Consider the following 19,602-nt stretch of genomic DNA (forward strand, 5'->3'; position numbering starts at 1 on the left):
AGACTAACTGGAAAATCGCCATAGTGCTATACTTCCAGTGAACAAGTGTGATTTAAAATAGCATATGTTTTGACCATACTTGTGTCAAATTGAACATCAAATTAATTATAAAATTGAATGATACCTATATTCACGAACACTGATTTCGGTTTTGACACTCTGAGGTGATTGTCTTTTCTCCTTTGTGGCACGATAGCATGAAGTGATTTAGCCATGATTCACCTCCTCATGAATCTCTCTAAAACATGACAGTTGATCTTGAATAAGATTTAGATATCTTATATATTAATTTGCACAATCACATGACACATACCTCCATTACAGTGTAGATCCAGTCAAGAAGTTGACTAACATCAGTGTAAACTCCGGGTTTTCCCTCCCGTGCACAGCCCACACCCCAGCTCACTATGCCCAATAACTGCCAACGAGATGAGAGGTACACGAGTGGACCCCCACTGTCCCCCTGAAAAAGAGTGAATATTTTAAAGTGTATAATATAATATATATAAAAAAAAATAAAAAAAAAAAATTATATATATATATATATATATATATATATATATATATATATATATATATATATATATATATATATATATATATATATATATATATATATATATATATATATATATATATATATACACATACACACACACACTCACCTAAAGGATTATTAGGAACACCTGTTCAATTTCTCATTAATGCAATTATCTAATCAACCAATCACATGGCAGTTGCTTCAATGCATTTAGGGGTGTGGTCCTGGTCAAGACAATCTCCTGAACTCCAAACTGAATGTCAGAATGGGAAAGAAAGGTGATTTAAGCAATTTTGAGCGTGGCATGGTTGTTGGTGCCAGACGGGCCGGTCTGAGTATTTCACAATCTGCTCAGTTACTGGGATTTTCACGCACAACCATTTCTAGGGTTTACAAAGAATGGTGTGAAAAGGGAAAAACATCCAGTATGCGGCAGTCCTGGGGGCGAAAATGCCTTGTTGATGCTAGAGGTCAGAGGAGAATGGGCCGACTGATTCAAGCTGATAGAAGAGCAACTTTGACTGAAATAACCACTCGTTACAACCGAAGTATGCAGCAAAACATTTGTGAAGCCACAACACGCACAACCTTGAGGCGGATGGGCTACAACAGCAGAAGACCCCACCGGGTACCACTCATCTCCACTACAAATAAGAAAAAGAGGCTACAATTTGCACAAGCTCACCAAAATTGGACAGTTGAAGACTGGAAAAATGTTGCCTGGTCTGATGAGTCTCGATTTCTGTTGAGACATTCAGATGGTAGAGTCAGAATTTGGTGTAAACAGAATGAGAACATGGATCCATCATGCCTTGTTACCACTGTGCAGGCTGGTGGTGGTGGTGGTGTAATGGTGTGGGGGATGTTTTCTTGGCACACTTTAGGCCCCTTAGTGCCAATTGGGCATCGTTTAAATGCCACGGCCTACCTGAGCATTGTTTCTGACCATGTCCATCCCTTTATGACCACCATGTACCCATCCTCTGATGGCTACTTCCAGCAGGATAATGCACCATGTCACAAAGCTCGAATCATTTCAAATTGGTTTCTTGAACATGACAATGAGTTCACTGTACTAAAATGGGCCCCACAGTCACCAGATCTCAACCCAATAGAGCATCTTTGGGATGTGGTGGAACAGGAGCTTCGTGCCCTGGATGTGCATCCCACAAATCTCCATCAACTGCAAGATGCTATCCTATCAATATGAGCCAACATTTCTAAAGAATGCTTTCAGCACCTTGTTGAATCAATGCCACGTAGAATTAAGGCAGTTCTGAAGGCGAAAGGGGGTCAAACACAGTATTAGTATGGTGTTCCTAATAATCCTTTAGGGGAGTGTAATATATATATATATATATATATATATATATATATATATATATATATATATATATATATATATATATATATATATATATATATAAAATATATATAATATAATACCTCAAGATATATGTATAAAGTATTTTTTCTAACTTATATAAAAAAAAATATATATATATAAGTATATATAGGCAGATTTTTCCAGTTTGTGTTACCTGACACGTATCTATATTTCCTTCGAGGAATCCAGCACAAAGCATTCTGCGAGTAATGGCGGAACCATAAATAGAGGGCTTTGAACACTCTGACCTGTCAATCAGTGGCACTGAAGCTTTCTGCAGCACCGAGGGCTGCCCCCCTATGAAAATTAGAATGAGGAAATGCCAGAGACAAAACAATATAGAGGGTGTGGGAGAAACGGAACAAGAGGTGGACTGCTGATTTGAAATAGGTAGAAGGTCACAATCCTGCCTTAGAGTTGCAAATTATCCATTAAGTGACAACAAACCCCTTTCATCTTACCTTTTTCCTTTAGCAATCCCCACCCAGTCACCACAAGCATCTCCTTCACAGACAACTGGTGTGGGGGTAAACAAACTGGCAAGATCAATTCTAAGGGTAGAGAGAGAACAAGCTTTAGCCAATGACATTTATTTGGGACTTTTTTCCTATGATAGACATCACAAACCATTCTGACTTTACTAACCACTGACAATGCTGCCTTAGAGTAAGATCAGGATGCTAATGAGACAGTGAAGCTTCTCAAGTTTAAAATAACCAAAAATTAATGTAAGTGAACCTTTCATATTTTTTTAATCAAATTTAGCAAATAGTTACCCATATATTAAAATGTACTTGCCCGTGTCTTTTTAAATCTGTGTGCCATTATAATACAGTAGTCAGCATTTGAAGAGGATCAAAACCTTTCAAAGTTATACATGAATTTGGAACAATACCCGTTCTCGTCTTATGACAACTTTGATGAACTTTTTTGATCCACTTCAAATGCTGTCGATCATGTATGTATGCATGTATATATGTATGCATGTATGTTCATATACATATTCATATTCATATGTGTGCATGTATATACATATATATAAATGTGTGTGTATGTATGTATGTATATACATATATATAATACCATACTACACAATATGATCATCACTATGAACTGTCATTGAATGAAAATCTATCATTGAATGGGGTGAACTACCCAATGAATATAGAATTAAGCGAGGTCAACAGAACGGATAGGTACTGTACCCCCAGTTGTGACAGGCCAGGTGAGTTTTAGCATGGCGATGTCAAAGTCATTACTCAAGCGGCTGTAGTCCTTGTGGATCACAATCCTCTCTACATTGACACCCCTGGATGCCGTCACTTGGGTCTGACCTAACACCACAGTCCATCGACTCAGCTCTCGTGTCCGGCTTAGAGAGAGATATAGAGAATATAACATCCAAGTGGACCAACTGTCATACATTTAAACAGGTAAAAGTGTGTACTGTTATTGTAAAGAGAAGAATTTTATTCAAAAGCAACTGTTTCAGGTTTACCCATTTAAGACATTTCGTCTGTCAACAGAGTGATTTAAATGAAAACTCAATTAACAGAGTCAAATGCTGACTGAAATTCTGTCCTAGGACACGTGTTCCATTTGTGAATAACCCACCTTGTGAAACAGTGAGCAGCTGAAATAATCCATTGCTTGGATAGTAACGCTCCTCCACACACGTGCTGGTGGTTCCATTGAAGACTAACCTGCCATGGCCAGTGTTCAATTGTTGTGTCCTCCCCACCAACAATACGGTCCTCTCCCTCCACCTCCCCACAGTCTGCATAAGCACCACAGACACGTTTATAGTAATCAGACACATGCAAAACGATATTAGTAGGCTTACTAATGCCTGAATTTGAATTTAAAAAGAAATCTTAAACTAAAATTGACATTCAAATTAGAATTAAATGAAGTACAGTTAAACATGATTTGAAATAAAGTGTCAAAAAAGCTTTAAATGTTGGGTGACTTTTCAAAACAATTTTAAAGGCCTTTAAGTTATATTGTATAAGCTTTATATACAGATAGATTTTTGATAGACTTGAATTTCACTCAATTGTAAATTCCACTTCCTGTCATTCCTGTTCAACTTCCTGTGCGCTGTGGCAAATTCAATTCCAGATCATGAATTAAAAGGGAGCCAAATTTGTAATATTCTGAATTTTGCCCAACCCTTTAGTACACAAAACCTGATCCATAAACACACACACTACAGTCAGTCTTACCCGAGCAGGACACAGACACCACTGAGCCAGCTGAACATTTATCACTGTGAGAGAGAGCATCATTATTTCTATACTGTATGTAAATGGAATGTGATTTCCCACATAGAATTATCACAACTGACTTTACTCAGTGTATCTCACCTGACTGAGAGGAAACTCTGGATGTCAGAGTTTGTGGAGTCATTGCTGACTGTAGCAAATGCATTGTGAGGGTTGAAGAGCAGACTCTTCACCGGGACTCGTGTACTTCGCGGACTCCTGTAATGAAGTGAAATATTTCGCTTTGTTTTTAAGCACTTGCCTGAGGTTTAACAGCTTTATTTACTACTGATCATCAGTTAATAACCACTGTGCCATGTATGTGTTCTGCTTACGCTGTATAGCCCAGTTGTTGACAGGTTAAGCGTGTGTGCTTTGTCCTCCAGTTTTCAGCACACACTGTTCTCCATCCTCCCTCATTAAGGAACACCTGCAGGACCAGTCTGTCCCCCATCAGCCTCACTACATAAGTAAATACAGATGAATCACATGTTCTCCTACATATGCATCTCTAATATACTGAAGCAAGTACACTGATATTTGGTGTAAAAATAAAGGTTCTTTATCTATAGCTCCATGAAGACACTACATTTTCACACTAAGAAATAAATGGTTATTTTAAGAACCATGACTGAAAGGTTCTTTGGGGATCCCAAAATGGTTGTTCTAGGCATTCACTGCAACAACAAAACCTTATTTTTAAGAGTGTATGTGTGCATAATCACCTGGATACGTGTCATTGGTCCACAGTTTGGATATACATGCGATCTCGTCCTCACCACCTGAGCAGTCAGCCTTGCCATCACATGCCTTCGCTATTGAAATGAACCTCATTGAGCCAGAGCAGAAGAAAAACTTGCTGTTCACTGTCCTAACGGCTGCAAACAGAGAACTTTTGTTATTTGCAAGGCAGCTTTACATTTAGCAGTCAAAGTAAGGAAAAGATGGTCATATAGCATACAATAGAGAAAAATAAAGATAAGAGATAAAGCAGAGAGCAGAAAGGCATGGCAATAGATTCTTACTAAAGTACAACCCCACTATCAAGGCTGTCAGAATGACTAGCACACAGCACACGCTTATGATGGTCAATCTCCAACGTGCTCTGCTCTCCTCTGTCCTCAGCGTACTTAATTCTCGCCTTCGTTTCAGCTTTAGGGCCATGAGAAACTGGGAGAAGAAAGACCGATAGAATGAAATCTAGCCGAATCAGTGGAGTTCACCGGTCCTGTAATTTAATATAGATTTGTGGTCCTCTCTTTAGTGGTGTATGAGACTTCACTAACACTAACTATTTTCTATGGCTAAATACATTACAAACAGGTTATTATGTGTGCTTAAACTGGTGTTTGTTTCCTACAGTTATAATTAGTGAATCTCACAAGGTTTCCTAACAGCTCCCTAGTGTTTAGAGACTTCCTAATTATCACCATCACTCAGCTGATCTGCATTAAAGAATTAGTTGGAGACAGGTTTCATGGGACTGTGGTCGAATTCAGAACTGCATACTAGCATGCTCCTACTATTTCTTCCATACTTGTTTGCTAGCATACTGCCATAGCCTATGTGGCAGAAATAGTAAGAGTAGTATGCTATTCCTAATTTAAAACTAGGTTTAAATGTACTTCTCAAACTCCTAAAATCCTTTATATTGAGTTCAGATAGCTTAATTAGCATGAAGAGAATTTGTCAGTGTGATTTAAATGCCTTAAATAATTACAGCAGAATATTTTTTTCTTGAATGGCAGGCGCTTTTGTTTGTTTGTCATCTAATAGACACCTCGCTAAATAAAAGCTGCGATGGACATGATACAGAGGTGTTTAAATATGTCAGACACACATATTGATGCATATTTGCCATTTTTGTATTAGAAGTGGATTTATAAATGTGATTATATTTTGTCGCCTTTTTCACCTTTGGCTTTTGGCTTGCTAGTTGGGAACATTTATTTAATATTTAACAATATTATTGATCTGCCTGCATTGACACCATTATATGAGAACTGAACTGAGCTGGACGATGACATAGCGGTTTTCTCCAGAGCGGCTATATATATAAATGAACTAAATTAATAACTTTTTTACAAGAAAAATGAACCATCACTGAACTTACTTAAGCTGGACTGTGACGCTATTTTCTTCTAGAAACAAACTTTGTTGCATTATTTTCCTGTTATCTCTGTAAAGCTGATTTGAAACAATCTGTATTGTAAAAAGCGTTATATAAATAAACGTGACTTGACTTGACTTGACTTGTTTGTGACTGTGCGCATATGTGAATGTGTGTGCGTGTGTAGTGTGTCCATCATTCTCTGGTTCCAATTATTCTGTGATTATTCATATCTTTGCAATGTCAGTCTTAATATTTTCAACCCTCACATTATCTTGCCTTTATTCTGAAGTTGTGTGGGTTATTGTATGAAATGTGAAATATGGGTAAACATACTTGTGTGATGGAGAATGACAATCTGATACCATCAATTAAGCAATCTAGTTTCCTGTTTCCCAATTTCTGTTGTGCTTTCATTTATGATGAAAGCAGTTGATGGAAAACTCTGTTCTCTGCGTGTGTATCTGCACTACAATGTCTCTATGGACATGTTGTTAAGAAACTTTGAAAGGCTGCTTGTAAAACCAGTTGAACAGGAGAAAGAGAGAGAGAGAGGAAGACATGAGTTACTCAGGGTTTGTCCTGCTCTGATAATGTCATAGTTGTACTGTGTCACTTGCAGGTGCATGACAGAGAATAAACACATAGCTGAAGTACAGGTAGAGTCTACCCGATCTATTTGAACGGATACTCACATGGAGCACAGACAGGTATTTACTTTTATACCTAACAAAATATTTCCAAAGCAAACATAGATACAAACATATCAATATTTCCCTTGTATTTTTAATTAGTGATTATTCTTTTTGTGGGCATTTTTGATGTGACTGTGGTTTTGTTAATATATTATTGTAAATGTTGAGTGACTAGCACTGAAATTGTATTAGTATTGTGTTCTTATTGGTGTACAGTTGTCATGGCATTGTGTCCTAATCGGCAATTGGAATAGTTGACTTGTATCCAAGGGACCTGTACTAATTATTAACACAGTATATACATTCTAACTCCATTTGTTTTGAAGTTTTAATAGAATTAGCAACATAATTGGTTATAGAAAAGTTATAAGAAATTAAAAGAATGAGGCATATTATGCAACCAAGTGAATGATTCACTGTGTGTATTATAAACAACATGTTCCAACTGGGTGTTGTTAGAGAGAATAAGATCTGCAACATGCCTTAGAAGGGCAGATTCTGAAACTCACAGATCAATAGTAACAACAATGTGTTTAAAATCAGCATTTAAGGTATCGTTTATTAAACAATTATTACAGATTGTTCTATGGATTGAAATACAGAGAACGGATACACAAAAACTATTTCAATCATCTGGATTTAGTCAGACTATAGGTGCCTGTTGGTGTAACTTACATTACATTTAATCATTTAGCAGACGCTTTTATCCGAAGCGACTTATGAGGAGAGCAATATAAGCAATCAAACTAACAATAGGGCAACAATATGCAAGTGCTGTGATCAGTCCCAGTTAGTCCAGCACAGTACATGTAGCAAGGTAAAAAAAAAAAAAAAACGAGTTAGTATTAATGGTCAAGTGTTACCAAAAAAGATGCGTAGGCTATACATCAGATGTGGCTGAGATTTTTTTCACTCCAGCATTTTAGTTGCTTCTTAAAAGTTTATATTGCAAAAGACTGTGTTGATAAATAGATTTATGATGCTTTTTCAAAACATTTTCTGCTGGGTTCAGTGAACTATGCGCGGCAAAAAATAGGCTCAATGTTGAATACTGTGTACTCAATATGTGCTGCTTATGCAGGTGTAAATATCGTAACCTGCTAATATGTGGGCTGAAAAAAATATATGCTGTCATGTGTAATGTACAAGTCTCACAGTTGAAAACTTTTGAAAAAAATTGGAAAAAAAAAAGAATAAATGGCCAATATTTAAGAAAAAACAAAACAAAACCTCAGTGTACCAGAAATCACTTTATTTTGTTGCATAGTGCTGCAGCTGCTGAAAGCACAACCTGAGCATGCTGTTGCAGATGCATTGCAGATTCATTTACACAATGTGTGCGATGTGAAACAGGCCTATGATAGGTCCGGTTTCATTATGAAAAACAGTACAACAAATTCAAGACAAACAATGCTTAGGCTATATGTGTATAATGCAATAGCTGAGACACCTGACTGAGCTGTCTAAATTGCTCTGTCAACTCCATGCAACGTCTTGCTGCTGTCTTTATAATGTAATTATGTATGTACACAAATCTGTGTATGGGGACATTTAAACACTCATTTGAATATGGAGCAAGAGGTTCATTGCATGCTCACACATTTGGCCAGGCAAGACCAAAAAAAGTAGAATGGGCATTTTGGTGTCTCACATTGTAATGGTAATCCCCCAGTCCAAATTTGTATCAGAAAAATCTGCATCACACACACACACACACACACACACACACACACACACACACACACACACACACACACACACACACACACACACACACACACACACACACACACACACACATATTCTAATTTACTAGAAATGAGGATTAAAATGTTTGAATAATGTTCTAAAATTGATTTGGCAATGATAGAATGGTTCAAATGACCAATAATTTGAACATAAAATTATCTTAAAATTATAATTGTACATAAATTATGACAATATAATGTTGGAATACATTTACTAAACATATGACAAATAATTACTCCGTGATTTAAAGGTGAAATCTGTCCTTGTTCAAAAGAAAAGCAATCCCACCGCATAAAGCAGGGCCTTGAATATGAGACTTATCATAAATGTATAAACAATTTATTTGAAATCTGATTGGCAGTAAAGTTGTTTACAGTGAATTTAACTGGATGACAGATGAGAGCGAACAGTGTTTATAGAGATATTTATTACCTTAAAGGCTCCTTTGTAAATATCTTGCATTTATATTTTTATGAATACAGACTGAGGCTCCACCCTCATATGACTCAGTGGTGAATCAGAACACGGCTCCGCCTTCATATACGAGTCTTCAGACATTGTCGGCCAACCAAATCCAGCCGTACCACATACCCCAGCCAATACCTCAAACACCTGCTCCTCGTGTAGCAGAGACAAGTAACACTTAATAACACACACTAACTATACACATATAGGTCTTAAAACATGGTCATTAAAAAATAACTTAAGCAATAAATAATCTTAGACTGTCAATAGCCATTTTTTGTTTGCTTTTTGCAGTCCCGTCACAGAGAAGTCAAGTTCTCTGCAAGAGCAAAAGGTGTTGCTATGGAGGGTCTAGTGGTGTTACTGTTGTTGTAGTGCTGGTTGTAATTGCCATCTGGCTGGGAGGTAAGCATATATTTTAATGTATGCATGTAGTCATATACACAGTTGTGCCCAGAACATCAAATACTGTAGTTTGGGTTGTGTGAATTGTATTCACATAAAAGCTTAAACGCTTAAACTTAAACTACTAATTTTCACAAGACTTTTAAACTAATTTTTCAACTCCTGCACAGTCCGTTATGGGTCGACACTGTGGACTCTCTCCAAGAGCACGAAGGAGACAGACACATGCCCCCCTTCATCAGTTGACTGTGATGGGAAGAGAGACTGTTCTCAAGGCAGTGATGAATCTCGCTGTGGTCAGTGTCAATCACACAGAAATATATGTCAATAACAAAGTGACTTTTTAAAATCTCTTTTCATTTGGAAATCATATATGGTTGATATTCTGAAAGCAGCACACTGATTTGCCTTTAATCTTTCTATAGTGCGGTTTGGGACAGCAAATGAATTGCAGGTCATGACCTTTAAGTCCAGGGTCTTCCTTCCAGTCTGCGCACAGGGCTGGAATAAAAACATTGCAGACCAAACCTGCCAACAGCTTGGCTTCAGACAGTAAGTATAACACACACACACACACACACACACACACACACACAAGCACAGCACACATTACACAACATTGACAATTTAAAAAGGTTTTCTACAAAGTCAGTTCAAATTCAGTTATATCATTTTTTTTTATCAAAGATAGATTTTTTTCCCCAAATCTCCATCACTGTATGTTCGTTTATTACATTTAACCTGGTTTTCACAATGAAAATAGCCATGGAAGCTGGCATGGCGTTGAATCACAAGCAAACAAGCATTAGACAATATTGAGGATCTATGTATGAATTTGTATTCATGTGTTTTGGTTTATGTGCTCCACAGGAGTCATGAAGATGGTTTCTTGCTAACCAACTCATCCTCCTTTCAAAGTATTAACAGTCAGTTTACAAACACCATCCAGGGGAGCGTTAATAGAAGGTAAAAAAATTATAATAAAAAAAAGAAACTGGCATAATTTACTGCTGAAAAAAAACAATGTAAGCAGAAAAGTTCAAGCAGAAAAAAACTAGTATAACCTACAGAGAACAAAAACAACAAAAAAGAGAGATTAAGTTATGGCAATCAGTGGATGTGTAGCTAATATGCTAATGCTAAGTACCTAATTATATGGGTTCTTACAAAACTCAATAACAAAATTAGTATTTGCCATTGGGTAAATGTAGTCAATAGGAAGCATTTGCTATCGTTTCTTTAAATACTGTCAAATAAATTGTATATTGATATATTAATTATTAATAGCCTGGATGCCATGCCAGCCGAACTTAGCCCCGCCCACAACATTTGAGGTCGGGAAGTTTGGTCTGGACTTGATCCGTTGTGGTACCCTGGTAATCCAGAGTTCTCGCGAAAGCACAAGTTGAATTTGCTCTGCGAGTTACTCTGGTGTCGAGTAATGATGCTCATTAAATATGCCACTCTATCTGAGCTGCACCAATCACATCGGGTTATCTGATATAGCCGGGCCAGAGGTGAGATGACGACAGCGCTGCAACGTCGAAGTCATTAGTAAACATTGCAAGATGGCTATGGATGAACACCATTTGTTTGTGTTCAACAATGAAATATTTAGACTTTTTCTCTAAAGAGGAACAGAAGACTGCGCTCGAATCGTTCCTTTGCAAGAAGGGCGTTTTTGCTGTTTTGCCGACCGGATACGGTAAGAGTCTAATCTACCAGTTAGCTCCGCTGGAAGCTAAATGATAACTTGCTGTGACTGGTCGTAGTGTTATCCAATTGCGTGCAGTGAGATTTTCAAATGCATGCTTGGTGCTGCCCAAAGGGGGTAATGTTTCAGAAAAAACTGAAGCTTCCCCGGGGGCCGCCATTGATTAGCAGACCATCACCTGCTGTTAGCATTCCATTGACTCCCATTCATTTTGGCGTCACTTTGACAGTGAATAACTTTATATCTGAGGCGTTTAAAGACTCCATTTGTCCATTATTTATTTCTAAAGAAACACGAAAATGTATAAAAGGCTCCATTACCTTGTATCTTATACGTTATGGCCCGTAGAAGCAGTTTTTGTAAAAATAGGCTAACTATTGCGTCATAACCACGCGACTGTCTGTCGCACAGTAGAGAAATTACCGTATGGACAGGAGGAGAAGCTTGCGGGCAATCGGGGGGACGTGGAGGCAAAATGACAAAATAATTAATCAGAAAACTTAGCAAAAGTTTCTAGCTCATGGAAACCTCCTACTCACACTTTCCGTCTCTGCAAGTTTCGGAAGGGAATTATTCAGATTTCTCTTGGCACAGCTACTAGAAGACAGACGGGTTGCTCACGTCACATCTACGTCCCCAAGCTCAGTTTGAGTCTGCACAGTACGCTCAGCCATCAGGAAGTGAGTGCTTCTAATTGACTTCACTTTTCTCCATTGAATCCAATGGGGTCGCTGTGTCCATTTCTTTTACTGTCTATGGTGCTGCCCCTCGAGCTGGCTGATTTTCATTAGTAGACACCAGACCATTCATCTTTTAGATTTAGGTCTGGATTTCCAGGCTACTGTTGTGGAGCAACTATGCTCGAACCAGAGCTGTTCGGACCAATCAAATTGTCAGGGCGGGCTTTATACGATGATGGACAGATGATCAACAGTAACGTAATCATCCACGTCACCAAAGAGCGCTTGGGTTGAATTCGTTTACAACAAAGATGACTGCCGCTGGAGAATTGAGATGTGTAGATTCTGCCATTATAGAAGATATCGACAGCGCATTCATTTTAAAAGAGGAACAGAGAACCGTGATCAAGGCATTTGTTGATCGGAAAGATGAATGAAGAACATATGTCACTTACTTCGTTGCTCTGATTGGTTGTAGGTCTATCCAATTGAGTGCAGAGGCATTTTCTTCCCTGGTTCTGTTGAAACACGCCCCTTAATCACAGCCCAATGGAGCAGTATCAGACTCATATTCTGACTTGAATCTGAGTATGACAACGTCAGGCTAAATTATTAAGGCAAAAAGGCTGTTTTTAAACAGCCCTGAAAAAGCAACAGATTGATCTCATGACAAAACATACATATTTTAAGAGCTGTAAATTTCATAGAAATTCACAAAATGTGATTTGTATGACAACATACTTTTTTTGGAGAAAAAAAGGTAATCATGGAGGTCCACCCCCTAACCTAACTCTGAGTCGTAAACAGATGATATGACAACGTACGAATAAGATACGAACTAGCTACAATTTACTTTTTTTTCTGTCTTGTCAGTGTAAACAGAATAAATAAACTTAATTTCTCCATCTGCAATCAAAGAATGCCATAATTTTTTTTTAAATGCACTGTGGATATGGCAATGCATAAAAGTATAAAATGTATGGTAACACTTTATTTTACAGTGTCTTTGTTACACACATTACATGCAGTCACTAGAGTAATTACTATAAATTGTGCTTAATTACATGCAACTAACCTAAACCACACCCTAACCCTATAGTAAGTACATGTAGTTAATTAATTAAGTAATTATTATTACTCAGTACTTCAATGTATAATTACACTGTAGCATGGATACCTTAAAATAAAGTGTAACCAAATTTATAATTCAGTGCAATTAGAAGCAGAAAGGCATAAAGAAATCCCAAAAAACTGAAAATACTCTTGGTCTCAATTGTGTGTGTAACAATGTTGTTTTAATTGTAGTACGTCCTGTCCTGGTCAGCAGACTGTGTCCCTGCACTGCAGCAGTGAGTACCTGTTGCACATGTTATTGCCACATGATAATGCTATCTAAGTATAAACACTATTCCTTTCCCTCCTGTTCTTTCTCTGTTCAGAATGTGGAAAGCCACCCGTCTCCACAAGAATCATTGGGGGAAGTGTGGCTGCTGACGGTCAGTGGCCCTGGCAGGCCAGCCTGCATTTCCAAGGGTATCACACATGTGGAGGAACTCTGTTGGCTCCAGACTTCATCATTACCGCTGCTCACTGCTTCCCCAAGTCAGTATACATTACATTAGATGGATGGATAGAAGATTTGATGACTAGTCTACATGTTGGAAACAATACTGTAGCTTATAATTAAGATTAATGAATACATTAGCAAACAATTTCCAAAAAACATGGATGGATGAACAGAAGAATGAATTTTTCCCCTTTTCTTAGAGAAACACGCAACTCTCAGTTGCCTAGTAACTGGAAAGTGTATATTGGTTTGGTGTCCCAGCTCCGGCTTCCCAGCCCATATAATGTAAAGCAAATAATTTTACATGAGAATTATGACCCAGCGACAAAAGACAATGACATTGCCTTGCTAAAACTCAATAAACCTGCCAGTGAGTTTGTACACAGACACAAACACACACAAAGTCACATTTATTACTCAAGTACATTATATGATGCACGTCATAGCTTAAATTATATAATTCTGTAGCTAAATTTCCATAAATATAAGTCAAGAGGCATTTATGACCACTGACATGTTTTGTACATACTGTTAAAGGTAATATACAGCCTATCTGCCTGCCTGTGTTTGGCCAGACATTTTCTCCTGCCCAGCAGTGCTGGACTACTGGTTTTGGAGTTACCCGGCAAGGGGCTGGTATGTATGTTTAATTGTGTATGTATTTTTTGTTGTCTGAGTTTGCATGTAGGCTATTAATAATGCTGGCCTCTCTCCACATGTGTGTTCGCAGATAGTAGTTCCACTTCTTTGATGGAGGTCAAAGTAGACCTGATAGACTCATCTGTGTGTAACTTACCTACTGTTTATTCCGGAAGTATCACAGAGAACATGCAGTGTGCAGGGGATCTTAGGGGAGGGAGAGACTCCTGCCAGGTTAGATACATTCTCATGTTCAGAAGCTTGCTGTCTTTGCATGCAAATACTGCCACCTTTTGGTAAAATATGATATTGCAGTTTAAACTTTGCACTGCTCAATGCATAATGCTTTAGTTAATGTGCAAGGGTGTAATTTAGTCGGGCCGCTAGGGACCTACCAATATCCAGCAGCTACTGAATTGTCCCTAGCAATAATTTTGATTAAGCTATTAAAATATATGTTATATGCAACCACTGTTGTTGTAATTTTGGATCCATCTAAAATGGGTCATATACCATTGACATTACCTGAGAAGTCAAATACATTAGAAAACTGCATGCTCTCTTTCAAGGATGTGCATTTAATGCATGAAATGAGACCATACGGTAAGTGTTTAAATATATGTGAACAGTTCAGCTGAATGATAAAGTTTACCCTCTTTAACTTTAACTTAATGTTGTTAAACAATGTATGAAGCAAATTGTTCGCTGAAATATATCTATACACAAAATTAAAAACAAGACTGAAATAAGACTGTGTGGTATATCTGTCAAACAGATGCGCGTGAAATTTGTTTCCGTTACTTTGACAATAGTAGACTAGTGTCATTTAGAGTGCTCAGACCCCAGAAAAACTTCTCAGGTTACGCATGTAACTATGGTTTCCTGAGAAGGGGAACAAGACACTGCATCCTCTAGAGGACACTTTGGGGAACGCCTCCAGCGTGACTGGTGTCTAAAGCACATGATTCAAAGAATGTCATTGGCTGGTGACAGCCCGTGACGTGGCTACGTGTGCGACCCTGAGTACAAGAGGGCACCTTCAGTACACGTCAACAACTTCTTTGTCTGAAGGAGACGTAAACAGGCAGGCCCGATGTATGGCAGAGAGATGCAATGTCTCGTTCCCCTTCTCAGGGAACCATGGTTACATGCATAACATGAGACGTTTCCTTTCAAATGGGAATTCGCACTGCATCCTCTAAAGGACACTTTAGGGACCAAATGCCCACACCACCATGCTCAAGGGACTTAGATGTCAGAGTCAGATTTCCTCACTCAGGTCCATAGCACTGTCAGTGACATTATTCCCTATGGCCACCACCCAAGCTCCAAGCCCTCTTCATTTAGACAGGTGGAGCTCAAAGGTCTGGTATTGCTAGCCTCTATTCTAGACATTATTTTCAAGGGAATAGTGGCAAAGGAAAACAATGGTTTCCTCACCTGTCACTCATAACCTAAGGGAGCTGAATACCCGCAATCAGGAAGAGACAGCTTCAACCTTGGTATAAACTTATGAAGGGACTGTCTTCTTGTAAAACCCAGCCTGTTGGAGACAGCTGCAGCTTCAGGAATACAAAAGGAAGCTAGCCTGCCTGACCTAAGGTCAGCATCTCGCACAGCCAGCACTCCTGAAATAAGAGTGTTCAATCAGAGAGAAGGAACACTCAGGCAAAAAGCCGCTTCTCACCAGGGCCAGAGATGGGGTTTCTGGGAAGCCGAGGACTCAACCGATCGAGAGGAGTCCAATGCTCACAGAGGCAGCTATACGACCCTGTGAGTATGCTAAAGTTTGTATCTGGGAAATTGCCTATAAACAACTCCAAAAAGGGGGGCAGTTCCCTCTGGATAAATAAAGGAACCTCCTGCTTAAGGGACCCCAGCTCTGGGGGAGGCAGCTACGACTTCATTGCCACAAGGGAGCTTCCTACTTATAAGATCCTGATAAGGAGAGGCATCTACAACCTTGAACTTTAGCATACTAGAAAAGGCAGCCGCCTACCAAAAACTTGAAGGAGGCGGCTGCCCATGATAATCAAAAGGGGGCTACATGCTCATACATGAGCTCCCCTTACCTTGGAGATTGCGAGTGCTTAGAAGCTGTGACAAGGATCTTGCTTAGAACTCATAATGGGGAAGGTGCACTCATTCTACCAGCCTCACCTTGGCAATAACTTAATGAAGGGACCGCCTGCTTAGGGACCCAACCTCTGGGAAGGCAGCCTCAACTTCACGAGACGTAAGGGAGCTGTCTACTTAAGGAGCCCACCAAATGGGGTGGCAGCTTCAATCCTAAAAGCATTGCAGTGGCTCATGGACTGGCTTCCTGTTTAAGGCCCAAACTCTGGGGAAGGCAGCCATGGCTTCGCAAGGCATAAGGGAGCTGGCTACTTAAGGAACCCTTAATGTGTTGCCAAGGTTCGTGAATGGGCCGCCTGCTCAAGGCCCAAAACTCTGGGGGAGGCAGCCATAAATTCACGAGAAATAAAGGAGCTGCCTGCTTAAAGCACCCACCATTAGGGGGAGACAGCTTCAACCTTAATACATTTTAAAAGGCTCATGAAGGAGCTGTCTGCTTAAAGACCCCACTCATGGGGAAGGCACCTACAACTTCAAGACCTAAGAGAGTTGCCTGCCTAAGGAACCCACATCAGGGGGAGGCAGCTTAAAGTACATTGCAATGATTCGTGAAGGGACTGCCTGCTTATAGGGACCCAGCATCTGGGGAGGCAGCCACAATTTCATGAAAACATAAGGGAGCTGCCTACTTAAGGAACCTGCCATTAGGGGGAGGCAACTTCAACCCTATACATAGAAATGCTCTTGAAGGAGCTGCCTGCTAAACCCTCCTGTAGGGGGGGCAGTTTTCTACCATAACGCACCAACACATAAAGCCCTTCCACCGAACCTTCAGAACGGAAGGGCATGTGGTCTTAAACACACACTCTGCCATAACATCACTGGTCCAGTTTCATAAGCTGTGTTTTGAAAAAACCTTTGCTAACCTTCGTTCGTTAAAATATGGGGTCAGGGGTCTCTCTAATGTCAACATTAAACCCATGCCCTTGATGTTTAGTTAAAGCTTTTTTTAGTATAATTTCTTCTTCTTTCTCACTTTTCGATCTCTCTCTCCAGGGCGACAGTGGGGGTCCATTGGTGTGTAAAGCTGATGATCAGTGGTATCTCACAGGTATAACAAGTTGGGGAGATGGCTGTGGAAAGCAGAACCGTCCAGGGGTCTACAGTAACGTAGGGAGATTTTTAATGTGGCTATATGGCAAGATGCAGGTAAAAACACACTGCTTTTGCATTTTTAAGTGCACACACACATATATACATTAAAATACACTGATATTAAATGTAAATGAAGATACTGACACAAAACGGTGTGAATTTATCATGAGTTTTACATACTTTTATTTCTTTTTCTCTTTTTTTATCCTTGACTCTGTTTCCTTATTACAGCAAGAGCGACCATGACCTTCTGTGACCTTGAAGAACAAATAGGCTACTAACTCTAACTGCTGCGTACACATCACAGATCTGACAACATTTTGCACAGAATTAGTCTTATTTACTGAAAGATGTTTTCTCATTATTTAAGGTGAAACTGTACACGTAATGTACTTCTGCAGTAAATATTTCTGTAACATTTTAAATGTATTATTTAAACTATGAAGATCCAAAGAGTTTTAATCCTTTTGTAAATAAGATTTATTTTATTCTGGAGATATGAAAGTTCTTGATTAAAACATTGACTACATTACTGTTTTAGGAGCAAAATACAAGAACGTTTAAGCAATACAGTTCTATCTGGATGCATTGTATATTGTGTATTATGTTCTGAGGAGGTCATCAATACTGTTTCCTAAGAATAAATACTACAAAACCATTTTTGAACCATTCAAAAACATTTACTGCCTTTTTAATTGTACAGACAGTGGAGCTGCATATTGAACAGAAGTGTCCTCCACTCTGAGAGTAAACTGCAGGCTGTGATGGTTTTATTTGAGCTTTTCAGCCAACATTTGCAGAAAATTAAAATTACTGACCTTGAAGACAAATTATTTTCTCTCTGAAAAGGTGAAAGTTTGCAGGGTCTTTTAACATAGTCATAATCATTAACTTTACAAAGAATACCTGACTTAGTCCATTTTTATACTCTGATAGATTTATCTTCCAGCTTATTAAAGTGAAAGAGAGTAAACTCACACTTGCTGTATGTGCACAGAAGAGAGGAGCGACTGAAGAGTCACTATTTTCCACTTGCAATTATTTAAAAAACAAGAGATAACTGTTGAAGCAATCTGTTGGTTTTATAAATACACCCACTGGAAACTGAAGTAATTAGTTATGTATTTGTTCTACACTTTTTTATTTGTTCTTTAGAAAATTGCAGATTAATTTTTAACTACCCACTGAAATAGAACTAACAGATAAACGGACTGTTTGGAGTCCTTCTGAATCTCAATGTAATTTGTCAACATAATTTTCATAGTGTATATTACAAAATACAAATAATAATTTAAATAAATCATTTAAAATAATAAATGTAAATAATTTTACAGTTAACATCATGAATTTATCTTATTTATGTTTTTATTTATCTTATAGCAGATTATTTGGCCTTCAGAGATTGAGATCGGTCTCTCATGGTCTGCCTCTTTCTCAATGAGCTTCAGTGACCTTGTCAGCCTATTGCAAGGGCACATTCACCACTGCTCAGTGGTTAGATATTAAGAAATGGCCCAAAGGCTTGTGTTTATGTGTGTGTTTTGAGTTTTACTGGATAAGACAGGTCAGAGCAAAGGGTTTGAAGGTCATACTTGCAAAGCACACGCACTCTCTCTCTCTCTCTCTCTCTCCTCCCTGTTTTACTGATTTGCATTCGCTCCAGAGTTTAAGCTCCCTGTAAACACCCAAACTCCTCTCTCACTTATTCTCTCACAAACATATAGCACAGTTGTTGAATTATCAACTCTGAAACTTTGAGATCCTGCACCACTGCTAACTATGGGAGTGGGTAAGTTTGTTTTAACTTTATGCACTATTTTGATAATCAGTATTTATCAGAACTAACTTTTTTAGATATATCACATAAATTAAAAGGATAGTTGACTCATAAATGAATAGCCTGTCATAATTTATTCACAATCATGTCGGTCCAAACCTGCACGACTTTTTTTCTTCTTTCTTTTTTCATCCATTTAATATATTTAGACATCTATTAGAGAATGTAATAATAATATTTGGCCTATAGGTTCAAAGTTAACATGATACACTTTGTGTGTTCTCTCTCTCAAGAAAAAACTGAGTATTCAGATGCTGATTTCACCTATGGTAAGAATGTCTAATGGTTACTTATACTATTTTAAATTAAACTGACAGA

General features: G+C 38.4%; 2 protein-coding genes across 7 annotated transcripts; one reads left to right on the plus strand and one right to left on the minus strand.

The window, feature by feature from the left end:
- Nucleotides 1–146: 146 nt before the first annotated feature.
- Nucleotides 147–5,437, minus strand: tmprss4b (transmembrane serine protease 4b). Of its 2 annotated transcripts, none has more exons than XM_079871335.1 (11): nucleotides 5,218–5,437; nucleotides 4,918–5,070; nucleotides 4,528–4,654; nucleotides 4,295–4,411; nucleotides 4,154–4,197; nucleotides 3,543–3,705; nucleotides 3,134–3,300; nucleotides 2,390–2,479; nucleotides 2,083–2,225; nucleotides 314–463; nucleotides 147–257 (listed from the first exon to the last, which is right to left on the minus strand). In XM_079871335.1, exons 1-11 carry the CDS (start codon nucleotides 5,354–5,356, stop codon nucleotides 219–221), a joined length of 1,332 nt encoding a protein of 443 aa, XP_079727461.1. In that variant the 5' UTR covers nucleotides 5,357–5,437; the 3' UTR covers nucleotides 147–218. The 2 variants fall into 2 exon arrangements, with proteins under 2 accessions (XP_079727461.1, XP_079727462.1); XM_079871336.1 differs by having other exon boundaries at nucleotides 156–238.
- A 1,401-nt stretch (nucleotides 5,438–6,838) lies between these two features.
- Nucleotides 6,839–19,553, plus strand: tmprss13b (transmembrane serine protease 13b). 5 transcript variants are annotated; one of them, XR_013821254.1, is made up of 14 exons: nucleotides 6,909–7,012; nucleotides 9,229–9,382; nucleotides 9,506–9,616; nucleotides 9,787–9,912; nucleotides 10,042–10,168; nucleotides 10,487–10,582; nucleotides 13,316–13,359; nucleotides 13,450–13,612; nucleotides 13,778–13,947; nucleotides 14,115–14,213; nucleotides 14,308–14,450; nucleotides 17,349–17,501; nucleotides 19,172–19,236; nucleotides 19,518–19,553. XR_013821254.1 is itself a non-coding variant. In XM_079871333.1 (13 exons), the coding sequence occupies exons 1-13, from the start codon at nucleotides 6,998–7,000 to the stop codon at nucleotides 17,691–17,693; spliced, it is 1,416 nt and encodes a 471-aa protein (XP_079727459.1). In that variant the 5' UTR covers nucleotides 6,839–6,997; the 3' UTR covers nucleotides 17,694–18,119. The 5 variants fall into 5 exon arrangements, 4 of the variants coding, with proteins under 4 accessions (XP_079727459.1, XP_079727460.1, XP_079727458.1 ...); XM_079871333.1 differs by lacking the exons at nucleotides 19,172–19,236; nucleotides 19,518–19,553 and adding an exon at nucleotides 17,679–18,119 and having other exon boundaries at nucleotides 6,839–7,012; XM_079871334.1 differs by lacking the exon at nucleotides 19,518–19,553 and having other exon boundaries at nucleotides 19,172–19,251.
- The last annotated feature ends 49 nt before the right edge of the window (nucleotides 19,554–19,602 follow it).

Source organism: Squalius cephalus, assembly GCF_949319135.1.
Source record: "Squalius cephalus genome assembly, chromosome: 5".
NCBI classification, from domain to species: domain Eukaryota; kingdom Metazoa; phylum Chordata; class Actinopteri; order Cypriniformes; family Leuciscidae; genus Squalius; species Squalius cephalus.

Excerpts from the sequence above, each read along its gene's own strand:
- tmprss13b (XM_079871331.1), top strand. Across the intron at positions 13,613-13,777 it reads GCTGCTCACTGCTTCCCCAA|AGAAACACGCAACTCTCAGT; the intron begins GTCAGTATACAT and ends CCCTTTTCTTAG. Across the intron at positions 14,451-17,348 it reads GAGGGAGAGACTCCTGCCAG|GGCGACAGTGGGGGTCCATT; the intron begins GTTAGATACATT and ends CTCTCTCTCCAG.
- tmprss4b (XM_079871335.1), bottom strand. The coding sequence starts at position 5,356 with ATGGCCCTAAAGCTGAAACGAAGGCGAGAATTAAGTACGCTGAGGACA. Across the intron at positions 4,655-4,917 it reads GACCAATGACACGTATCCAG|TGAGGCTGATGGGGGACAGA; the intron begins GTGATTATGCAC and ends TTACTTATGTAG. Across the intron at positions 2,226-2,389 it reads GGGATTGCTAAAGGAAAAAG|GGGGGCAGCCCTCGGTGCTG; the intron begins GTAAGATGAAAG and ends TAATTTTCATAG.